At 43.1% G+C, this 11484-nt stretch overlaps 2 protein-coding genes across 2 annotated transcripts; both read left to right on the top strand.

Moving 5' to 3' along the window:
* The first annotated feature begins 15 nt into the window (after nt 1-15).
* Nucleotides 16-4589, top strand: snrnp40 (small nuclear ribonucleoprotein 40 (U5)). The gene is made up of 10 exons (XM_028423974.1): nt 16-236; nt 829-958; nt 1071-1164; nt 1401-1566; nt 1704-1826; nt 2223-2343; nt 2434-2516; nt 3880-3941; nt 4095-4198; nt 4314-4589. The coding sequence occupies exons 1-10, from the start codon at nt 126-128 to the stop codon at nt 4361-4363; spliced, it is 1044 nt and encodes a 347-aa protein (XP_028279775.1). The 5' UTR covers nt 16-125; the 3' UTR covers nt 4364-4589.
* Nucleotides 4590-5618: 1029 nt separating this feature from the next.
* nkain1 (sodium/potassium transporting ATPase interacting 1) lies at nt 5619-10201 on the top strand. Its single transcript, XM_028423997.1, has 8 exons — nt 5619-5781; nt 6097-6469; nt 7264-7401; nt 7482-7562; nt 7639-7836; nt 7966-8026; nt 9102-9183; nt 9653-10201. Exons 2-8 carry the CDS (start codon nt 6416-6418, stop codon nt 9660-9662), a joined length of 624 nt encoding a protein of 207 aa, XP_028279798.1. The 5' UTR covers nt 5619-5781; nt 6097-6415; the 3' UTR covers nt 9663-10201.
* Nucleotides 10202-11484: the final 1283 nt, after the last annotated feature.

The raw sequence follows: 11484 nt of genomic DNA, 5'->3' as shown, positions 1-11484 counted from the left end.
ACTCCCTCTGTGTTCTTCGTTGGTGTTTCCTTGCTCGACGTCTCTCATGAAAGACGTCCATTCATTTTTTTGAATTCTTGAGACAAATTTGGGCACATTTGTCGCTTTTTGTTCAATAACTCGAGATGATTGAACCTATGAAAAGAGCGGCGGATATGGCGGTGGTACCTGTCGCCGTGAAGCGGCCCCGGACGGAGCTGGTGGCGGCGGCTCAATCCCAGCAACTCGTGGCCACGGTACGGAAAGTAGCTACTATAACCGAGGGGTTACTAAAGTAATGTTAGGCACTTAATAATAGCAACCAAAAGCATGAAAGTAGCGCGCAGCGGTAATAACATAATAACAGTTATCTGGCCTGGTCCTGACTGCAGTAGGAAATTGTTTGTAGATTCAAACAGGGCTGCTAGCTAAACGGTTGAACAGTGATGTTAAATAATATTGATAAAAGAAAATAGCGTTATGTGAAGAATGTTACCATAAACTGGAATAAGATACTGTGGAAAAAAATCACTAATGATAATGAAATATGGGTACTGTGTATATTTACAATGGCCAGGTACAAACCATGAGAGGAAACTTATGATGTACACAAAAGAAAAAGATTCAAAACAACGATACAATCTATAAAATACAGACAATTATAGTTACGCATTGAATACAATACAAAAATGTTTTTCAACAACACTGCATTAAATTATACTTACACTCAATTAGTGTGTTTTTGATTCAACTTTTCTTTGACCTCTTATGTAGATGTCCACTAAAAATGCTTTACGTGTAATAATCACTCATCTGCCACTGTATTGACCCCATATGTGTCTCCCACAGGGCCCACCACGAACCTCCAGCCTGCAGGCTCCCATCATGCTGATGTCTGGCCACGAGGGCGAGGTCTACTGCTGCAAGTTTCATCCAAATGGAGCCACACTGGCCTCCTCAGGATTTGACAGGCTTATATGTAAGCTGTTAATACTTGCCATAAAACCACAGGCGTCATCTTTGTATATATGTATTTATACTCTATCAGTAGCCATGAATAATTTGCTGTATACTGTGTTTCTTTGCTACAGTGCTATGGAATGTGTATGGAGATTGTGATAATTACGCCACTCTCAAGGGCCACAGTGGAGCAGTGATGGAGCTGCACTACAACACAGATGGCAGGTATGGATGAAGTTGGATTAAGTTAAAGATTATATGTACACAGTGTCAAAACTGCACTAAAAATATGTAGGATCAAAATGTATTATTGCCCAATTGATGCATTTTTGAATATTTACCCACAATGTTAGTACTTATATACTAATATACACAACAAAACTAAATCTACCTTTTCATGCTTCAAATAATTCAATTCATGATGGTAGAAACTAACTGTAATTTGTTAATATGTATTTCAGCATGCTGTTCTCAGCCAGCACAGACAAGACTGTTGGTGTGTGGGACAGTGAAACAGGTGAGAGAGTCAAGCGTCTGAAGGGGCACACCTCCTTTGTGAATACCTGCTACCCGGCTCGCCGAGGGCCACAGCTGATATGCACTGGCAGCGATGATGGGACAGTCAAGGTGAGAGCTGGGATTTACTTACTAGTCTGTGTGGTTCTACCGTATGGAGAGTCATGATTGAGTCACAAGAATAAACTAAATTTAAAAGTATCCTGGCCTTTGTTAAAGTCTGCTTGTATTCTGTATTTGCATGCTAGCTGTGGGACATTCGCAAGAAAGGGGCGATCCACACTTTCCAGAACACCTACCAGGTATTGGCCGTGACATTCAATGACACCAGTGATCAGATCCTGTCTGGAGGAATTGATAATGACATCAAGGTAAGCAGGCTCCAGCTTTTACAGAAAACAAAAGACTGACATGGGGGAAAAACATTGTTCTTGGAAAACCATGTAAATAAGAAATAATCAGTTGAAAAAAGATATTACTGAAAAAATCTAAACTTTAAGCATGCACATATTTTTAGTCAAAACTACTGTTACTTTTTTAGCTGTCATTGATTTTTATGGATGACAAACATGAATTTTCTTCATCCCCTTTCCTCTTGTATCTTTCGTGAAGATGTTCAAGAACCACATTGTTATTTTGTGCTTTTATGTACAAACCGGTATGACTCCTGGATGATTTTTCCTCTGGATATGGATATGCAATATCAACTTAAGCCCTCCCTTTCTTTCGTAAAGGCCTTGTCAGAAGCTTTCCTTTGTGTCTTGCAGGTGTGGGACCTGAGGCAGAACAAGCTGATCTACAACATGCATGGCCACGGTGACTCAGTAACTGGACTCAGTCTGAGCTCTGAGGGATCATACCTTCTTTCAAACTCCATGGACAACACAGGTCTGGAAAATGTTTTGTTTTTTTAATTTCTGCTCATAAGATGTTTCAACTATTTTGATGAGTCCTTTTTTTGTCTGTGTGTCTGTGCAGTGCGTATTTGGGATGTTCGACCATTCGCGCCCAAGGAGAGATGTGTGAAGATTTTCCAGGGCAATGTTCACAACTTCGAAAAGGTAACATGCAGAAAAGAGACCCATTGTTAAAACACACAGGCTGCTATAAAAAAGAAAGTATCTTTAAAAATTCACAGTGTCACAGTCAATAAGCAGCACTTGATAGTAGGGCTGAACGATCTATTGTTTTAGACCGAAAATCGCGATCTCAGATGACGCGATTTTGAGATCGTCAAAGCCGCGATTTTTTTGCACTGCTCCTAACTGAATCAGGTTTTGTTTTGTTTTGTGGAGTTTGTTTTTAAATGCTATGGCTGAAAACGAAAAGAAAACGGAGGAACTGGTCCCTAAAGCGAACTCCACCTTTATGTTCGGTACTGTTTCTGCCGGCAGCAGCGGCGCGTCTGCTAAGCCTGTGTCTGTGTGTGCGTGCGCGACGTGTGTCGCAGTGGAAGGGCCGCGTGTAAATGCTACGAGCACGTACGCGCCCACCTCTCTGAACATTACCAGCTCGTTATATTCAGGTTTGCTGCTGTTCGTCAGCAGCTCTTCTACACCTGTGTGTGTCGCGCGCGCGTGTGTGTGTTGCGTGTGTCGTGTGTGTGTTGCGTGTGTGTTGCGTGTGTGTTGCGTGTGTGTGTGTGTGTGTGTCGCGTGTGTGTGTGTGTGTGTGTCGCGTGTGTGTGTGTGTGTCAGATGCAGACAGAGACAACAGCTAATGACGTCACCAAAACAATAACGCAGGCATTTGATGAAGAGGCTCCATATGAGGACTCTAGTAAACGGTGGACAGAGGTGACAGCAGCTCCGTTTGTCCTTAGATATGATTCCCATTAAAGTTTGATCATGTGTTCTAAATCACATTGAACTTTAGGAGTTACTTAAGTCTCATACTGTATTTATTGTTTAACCTTAGGAGGCACACTTCAGTCCGTTTAAATGACTGTTGAATAATACTTTACAGAACTACATTAGTCTTCTTTTTAACCTATTTGAAACAAAACTTTATTTTGTTCTGTAATTGTTATTTAAATTTTCATGTTTATTGAAAACTAATACTGAGTGCACGTTATCAGAGTTTACTTTTAGATCTACTGATAGTTTTTGAGAAGTGACAGAGTAGGCTACCTGACGTCATTTACACAGAAACATGTTTGACATGATTTGAAAAAAATCGTGGATGAAATCGAAATCGCAATATTTGCCAGAAAAAAACGCGATTCAATTTATTCTTAAAATCGTTCAGCCCTACTTGATAGTGTTATATTTTGTACATAACAGCAACAGTCCTGCTGTCAGTGTTTACACCTGCTGTTGACTTCTGTTTCATTTGTGAAAGAAGAGCTCATCTTTCATCTCAGCAGCTAACACATGGAATGCTTTGCTGTTAATGCAGTTTGTAACATCTTTTCCTGTCATTCAGAATTTGCTGAGGTGCTCCTGGTCTACTGATGGCAGTAAGATAGCTGCAGGCTCAGCAGACAGGTGAGCACACTCATACAGTAAAGTAACACCAGCGTGCACACACACACACAGAGACATGGATTATTTTTCCTATTTCAGAGAGAAACAGAAAATAAGGTCTTTTTCACTTGTTTTTGCTTTGAATGGTCTCATTTATTTTATCTGTGTTTATAGATTTGTGTATATTTGGGACACCACATCAAGGAGGATCCTGTACAAGCTGCCGGGCCACGCTGGTTCTGTAAATGAAGTGGCCTTCCACCCAGAGGAGCCTATAGGTGAGTAAACAGCTGCTTCAATGTCAGATTACGTTCTGCCAAAATTCTGACTTATTTAGTGAACATTAGTAACTAAGACGTTTAATCATGTGTCCCCCTTTGTGTCTTTACACAGTGCTGTCTTGCGCCAGTGATAAACGCCTGTACATGGGAGAGATCCAGTAGTGCGTGTGTTTGTGTCAGAGAGTGTGTGTGTGAGACTAAGTGGATGGGTGTTGTTCGACAGTGGGTTAGAATCTCTGTAATTTCATGTGCTTCAGCTTGTCTCAGAACAACCTCAGGATGTGTGTTTGAAGTTTATTATACTTAGTCACAAGAACTTCCACAGTGACTTGTTTTTTATTCTGATTTCATTCTTTTTAATAAACTTCAGTATTCTCTAAAAACGGTCCATCATTGTTTTGATGTAGTGTTTTTTTTGTTTTGATTGTTCTACAATTAACATCATGTGACCTGCTGCTGGGTTTATCCATCAAACCGGAGTAAAAATAACACAATACATTTTGTGAAAACATGTTTTGACTGGTTCACAGACCCTCTCTCTGGTGATCTGCTTTTCAAACACCTTTCACGTTTTCCTATAAACATTTTGCAAAAGAGCGCCACTACGTCTTATGATGCCTTATTGTGTGTGTATATATACATACACAGGTTTTAAAGCTGTCTTACAACAAAAAATTATTTTTCCTGAGCTGAACAACAGAAATGTACACTTAACCCCTTCATACTCAAGGAATAACAGTTCATTCTGATGTATGTCAGATTTTGATAAAGTACATCATTTGGAAGGTGGTGCTTCTTTTTATTTCCTGACATCTTAAAAGGCTACAATCTATATTAATTTGTCTTCAGGAGTCTATTATCCATTTTTATTTTAGGTCTAGTTTCATGTTTCTAGCCACTAAGAAGGCCTCAGGGCCATTAAGAGAACAGCAGTGAATGCTGAGTGAGACTCACACCGTATGAAGTGATGAGGGCTTGATCGTGAGCCTGATCTAACGTGGTCTGGTGTGTTTGATTGTCATATGGCCCAGTGATAACCGCCTCAGTGATCACTATCAGCCTCTCCATCACTGATAGCTGAACTTATGTGAGCTCACTTTATTGGACTGTCGTGCGGCTCGTGGTAAGTAGCTGAGATTAAACAAGGCTGTGAATTGTGTTTTTTTCCGCTCTGGATAAAACCACAGGCTGAGCAGAGGAGCAGCTCCGCGGGCTCTGCTCGCTGTGCATCCACAATAATAATAATAATAATAATAAAAACACTTTTATTGTTGTTATTATTGTTTCCGCCTGTCTGAGCCTCTTCGCCCTCCTCGGCACGAGCCCCCGTTTCTTTTGTGAAGTCTGTAAAACGCCTCGCGGGGCTGCTGCTCGGCCGCGCGCACACACGCACGCGGATCCGCAGAATCCACGCAGCTCCTCCTCGAGGGGTCGCGGTGACTGTGAGCCCCCACCCCCTCGTCTCTCTCTCGCTCCCTCTCTCTCTCTCTCACCCCCGGCTCCTCCTGTGCTCGCCCCGGCACCGATTGTTGACAAAAGACGCTGAGAGACGGAGCGAAGGCGCCCGCAGCCCGGTACCGGTAAGCTTCCCGTTTACTTGACTTATTTTTCCCAAACAGGCCGAAGAGAAGAAGATCCAGACGACGAGGGTTGGGGGGTGGACGAGGACTCTACCGCTCCTAGAAAACCGTGAGTCACAACGGGCTGCTTTGTGTCCGTAGCGGACTGCATGTAGCCAAACGTTAGCCGTAGTACCACTGCGGGGTCGGTCCCCTCCTCCCCACCGCCCCCGTGTGATCCGGTATCATATGATGCTCATTTCTGTCTGTAGCCTGGGGCAGATTATGACAGCTTTCCGTCTCTCTTTGTGTCTTTGTGTGTCCCCTCTTCGGAAGGTGTGGCCGAGGTGATTCGGTGGTCGGACCGCAGCAGGCCGGTGTGAAGTGGACCCTCTCCTCCTCCCCCCCTAACCTCCTCTCTCCTTCCTAAAAACCACCCGTGGCTGGAATTTACCGACAAAAGCAGAGGCCAAGATGGGTCACCCGCTGTGAGAAGAAGCGGCAGACCAGCGTTGCTGGAGGAGGCGGCGGCCTTGGGCAGGTCTACTCAGCCGGGAATGGTGTGAGCTGACGACCAGGCAGTCTGGATCTGACCGGGGACCCATCATTCCCCCGGAGCCTCCGCGGCTCCAAGCCGCGTCCTGAGCCCTCCAAAATGGGGAAGTGCGATGGAAGATGCACGCTGCTGGTGATATGTTCGCTGCAGTTGGTAAGTGTGCATGCGTGTGTTTATATGTGTGTGTGTGTAAGAGTCAAAGCTGCATCTCTACTCACTCACCATGAAGATATAATTAGAGCAGCGTGCTACAGACCCGCGCATTGTAATCAGACATTTTTGCCCTGCCTCTCGGTGCTTTGAGCTGCAGCTGCTGGGGTGCCATGCCACATTACAGGCAAGGGTGTGTGTGTGTCTTTGAAGCAGAGGGAGCAGGGCAGGGGGCGCTTTGGTGTCAGGGTGGTCTGTGTGTTTGTGAAGAGGGGTGATAGCCCCATTCAGGCAAAACCATGTGAATGTTAAGCACAAGCGGGACAAGGAGGCCCTTTTCACCATCTGGTCTACATTCTGGAGTTAAAGTTAGATGCTGCTTGTGCCCTCAAAATAGCTTGAGACACACTCTCTAAAATGTAATAAGTGTGTAATAAGAGTCAGCGAGTGTGATGCTGGCAGTGAGGGCTAGTTTATCCAGGCTATTGTTTGCAGCTGATGAGCTGTTGTGCTGCTGGGGGATTTGGCCCATACATTCTCATTAGTTTAGCTGAGCTTTTTGGGGGTGCTCCTCTTTTACAGTCACTGGACTGGCTGGTGCTCCAGGCAGTTACCATGGAAACAACTGCGGCAGACCTGTGCATGTGTGTCCCTGTCACTGTCTGTGTGTGTGTGCAGCCTTGATTACTTGTGTGTGTTGTGCTATTTGCATATATCCTCAGGTATGCTTCTTTTCTTTTCTGATGTACATATATGTGTGTGTGTGTGTATGACCTCGCCTGTCCCCTGTCCCCTAGGTGGCAGCCCTCCAGAGGCAGGTGTTTGATTTTCTGGGCTACCAGTGGGCTCCTATTCTGGCCAACTTCCTACACATTATGGCCGTCATCCTGGGCATGTTCGGCACTGTGCAGTTTCGCTTCAGATACCTCATCTTTGTGAGTATAATTTCTGTTGACTGACAGTTTTATTTAGCACTCCTGGCTTCCCTTCTGACATCCCTGTGTATGATTGGCAGTATGCAGTATGGCTGGTCCTGTGGGTGGGCTGGAACTCCTTCATTATTTGTTTCTACCTGGAGGTTGGAAACCTGTCTCAGGTAAGTTGTGTCTAAAAATACACAAACACTGTTCTGTGCACTTCAACAGTAAGCTGATTGGTTGATGTGTTTTTAGGACAGGGACTTTCTCATGACGTTCAACACATCCCTTCATCGTTCCTGGTGGATGGAGCATGGTCCTGGTTGCCTGGTAACGCCAGTGCTGGACTCCCGCATGGCTCCTGATGACCACCATGTCATCACCGTGTCCGGGTGTCTCCTTGACTACCAGTACATTGAGGTGTTGAGTTCAGCTATCCAGATCCTTTTGGCTGTACGTATAGAACACCCACACATAACTTTCTGCTTTATTAGACTACCATGCAAGACTAACACATAGTTTTTGCTGACCCTCAACACTTTTGTGATATATTGAACACTCAGATCTTCTTTTCTTTGACAGCTCTTTGGCTTTGTATACGCCTGCTACGTCAGCAAAGTCTTCCAGGACGACGAGGACAGCTGTGAGTGCTTTTGTCTTCTCCTAAAAGCTTGCTGATCATCTTGCGGAGTGCCCCGTTCAGCTATTACTTGTCATACCATTGAGAGGGTGTTTGTGTTTAGAGATTCGTGGCTTTTGGGTGTGAGAGATGTTATCTTGTTGTTTTCTCCTGCATGAGTCATGGTTAGCGATATCACTGCAGAGGGTTCCCTCTGGGTGATCTGAGCGCGGACACACAATGAGTGTGTGTCCGCCTGTCTGCTGGCTAGTGCTTCTTTATCATCTTGGGTGTGCCATCTGTGCATCTCAATGATTCTTTTCGTGATGTGCCTCCCATGAGTGTTTTACTCGCACTCAGTGGGAGAAATTAAGTTGTGAACGAGGAGTATCACATCATAAGCTGCATTTCCTGTTAGTGGAAGTGCATAGTTGGTGTGTCTAAACAGCATGCATATGATGAAGTACCCATATCAATAATACCATTATGATGAATTAAAACTATTAGCTAGTTAATATTGATTTATTATTTTAATAAATAACACTTGACCCTAAACAAACATTTTTATAAGCATCCTTTTAAATGTGTGTTTTTAAATTGTGATGTACAAAATGGCACCTTTTACACTGCTTCTGATCAGCTGATATATCAGATACCAATAATATGATTCATTACTTTATAGATTTCTTACCATGCTCGTTGTGTGTCATACAAAAGACAACATCTCAGGAAAGATTTCTGAAATTGCTGTATTTTTGTTCTCCCCTGATGAAAATGATCAGAGACCATTTTCTTTATCAACTGATGCTTTTTCTTTTCAAATCAATGGAGAAAGATTAGAACGACGTATCAGTGACATGGAGGCAGTGTGAAAGATGATGTATTAGCTGGATCCATTAGTATTGTATCTCTGCAGATTCTGATGCCACAATAGCTTTGCAGTGTTATAAAGGTGTACTGAAGGCATTAGATGATAAAATCTGATGCCTTAATAGATTGTCACATACAAAATAGGATTTGATCTTGAAATTGAACACTTGGTTAAAAAAAAGGCTGTTTAAAAGAAATGATGTCATCTCCTGTTTCTCTCCTTTTGAAGTTGACTTCATCGGTGGGTTTGACTCTTATGGCTACCAGCCTCCTCAGAAGTCCTCTCATCTGCAACTGCAGCCTCTTTACACGTGAGTTACAAATATAACATTCTCCAAAGACCTTCCTGTTTTTGATCTGATGTTATTTGTCTTATCACAGGGTACTTCAGCAATTTAGTATCACAATTTAAACTTGAGTCTGGCTCCAAAAATGAGTCCATCCAAAAACATAGAGCTCTATAAATATGGATAATTTCCTCTTTCATTAGAACTGTACTGGGGTGGGTTTTATGTACCATTACTCACCAGTTTAAACGTATGCATAGTTAAGGATGAGGTTGCTGCGAGTGACAGCTAGCAGCCTACCTTATTGATAGGCTCAGCTTGTGCTTTTGATTAGCTGTAGGTTAACAAACTAGTCCAGAATTTAATGTAATTGAATGAAAATGCCCTGTGAAAATTGCTGGAGTGTCCCTCTAGAGTGCAGTTATATCAGAGTGCTGCCCTCTGTAACATTGATGGCTGAACAGCCTCTGATGTCCTCCTCTCTGCATCCCAGGGCTGGTTAACCTTTGGTAGCGCCCCCCTTCGGGCCAAACCCTGATGGTGTCGCTGTGGATGGAGAAGTGGTGTTGGCCCCAGTTACCCTCACTATGTGTGTCACAGTTTACCTGAGGAATGGACTTAATCCCCACCCAGAGGAAGAGGCGTATGTGTGTGTGTGTGTGCATGTGTGATTGTGTCTGAAATACAGCCCTGAATAGAATGTACAGAGCTCAGGGAAGAACCAGCATGCCAGGGGGTGTGATGAAGGAGATGCGGAAGGTGGGGAGAGGAGATACACAAGACAAGAGCTGGAAGTCATCTGTCAAATCACCTAAGATACAAACTGCCAGCTCTCAACACTCCCACTGTGTGTGTATAATGTGTGTGTGACTGTGTAACTCTACAGGACTAGCTGGTGCTTTGTGGTTGCACCCTGGACTCCTACCACTTAGTGCCCCTGTGAGTTTCTTTTTTTTCTTGTGTGTGTGTGTGTGTGTGTGTGTGTGTGCACGGTTTTGGATGCAGGTGGGGGGTCACATAATAAAAAGAGGCACGGTTCGTACCTGTTGTCGTTTTAGAATGTGGTGATGTCAAACTAGAGCAGTCTTATGATCCTCGCTCCCAAAGCCATCTTTTTTTCCCCCTTCTAACTGTGCTGTTAAAACCACTGTTGAACCTTTTTAACATCATAGACCAGGCTTGCAGAAAGTCATTTTCAGTTCCTCTGTGGCTCTGTAGTGCCCAACTTTATTGCAACAAAGGTACAAAATAGAGCTGATAAAAAGGTGAACCATGGAGCCTTATTTTTTTTTTAAATATGTGTGCAGGTCGGGGTTAGACAATAATTTGTTGATCCATTTTTCCAAAAATTACACATGTATGTTGTCCATTCAAAACCCTATTTTCTAAGTCAGTTAAATACTGTTCTATTTGTTATCAGAATATGAGGTATGCCAAGCTGTCAGTGATAATGAATGTTGTGTGAAAGCTGTAATCGCACAACTGGTACTTTATAATCTTTACGTCCAAGTACTTTCTTTAACTGTAAATTTATATTTTAAATGATTAAACACTATATGTGTAAATTTATGGTACAATTCAAATGGTATCGACAAATAATTACTGTATTGTTTTTTTCCGAAATAGGGAACAATACAGTTCACCACAGAGGTGCTGGCTTTGATCTGTACATGATATTTGTTTGCAGTATAATTAAAAACATAGAGTATGATCTGCCTTAATCTTTAAAGTTTAGGTTAATGAAGTCAAATGTGCTGTGCTGGGTTGTTTTGTTTCCAGATGTAATGATGTTGATTAGGCTTGCAGATGGCTTTGGGATCAGGCATTAGTGTGTCCATGGGGTGGGGGGGGGGGGGTAGCAGCAGGGGTACTGTGCATGTAAATAACCAGCCAATGATTGTTTTGTTGGTTCTAATTAGAAAAGGGGTCGCATTAGGGGGTGGGTGGGACTAAGGGAAAGGGTTACATTGTCAAGTTTTTCTTTGTACCTGTTTCTCTTGTTCTCTCTTTTTGCACATCCTCACACTGCCTTCTTTCAACCCATCTTTAGCTAATATTCCCCATTATCATCGTTTGACTAAGCTAACTACACACTGCAGCTCGTTCGCTGATTCCCACCGGAGCATGGTTTTAATGGAGGAAAATGTATCATACATGCTCTGAGTAGTTTTTGTAGATGTGACTGGAGACAGGAAGAGTGAAGGAGGGAGACAGGTATGAAGATGAAGACCTTAATGGGTGTAAGGTGAAGTTTGAGATAATAAAAACACACTTTCTACATTAACTTTGACTTCTGTTGTCTTTTGTAGACACACTGTTGTCTCA

Source organism: Parambassis ranga, chromosome 2, assembly GCF_900634625.1.
Source record: "Parambassis ranga chromosome 2, fParRan2.1, whole genome shotgun sequence".
Taxonomy (NCBI): Eukaryota; Metazoa; Chordata; class Actinopteri; family Ambassidae; genus Parambassis; species Parambassis ranga.
The sequence above is the reverse complement of the archived record's forward strand: the minus strand, read 5'-3'. Positions and strand labels throughout refer to the sequence as shown.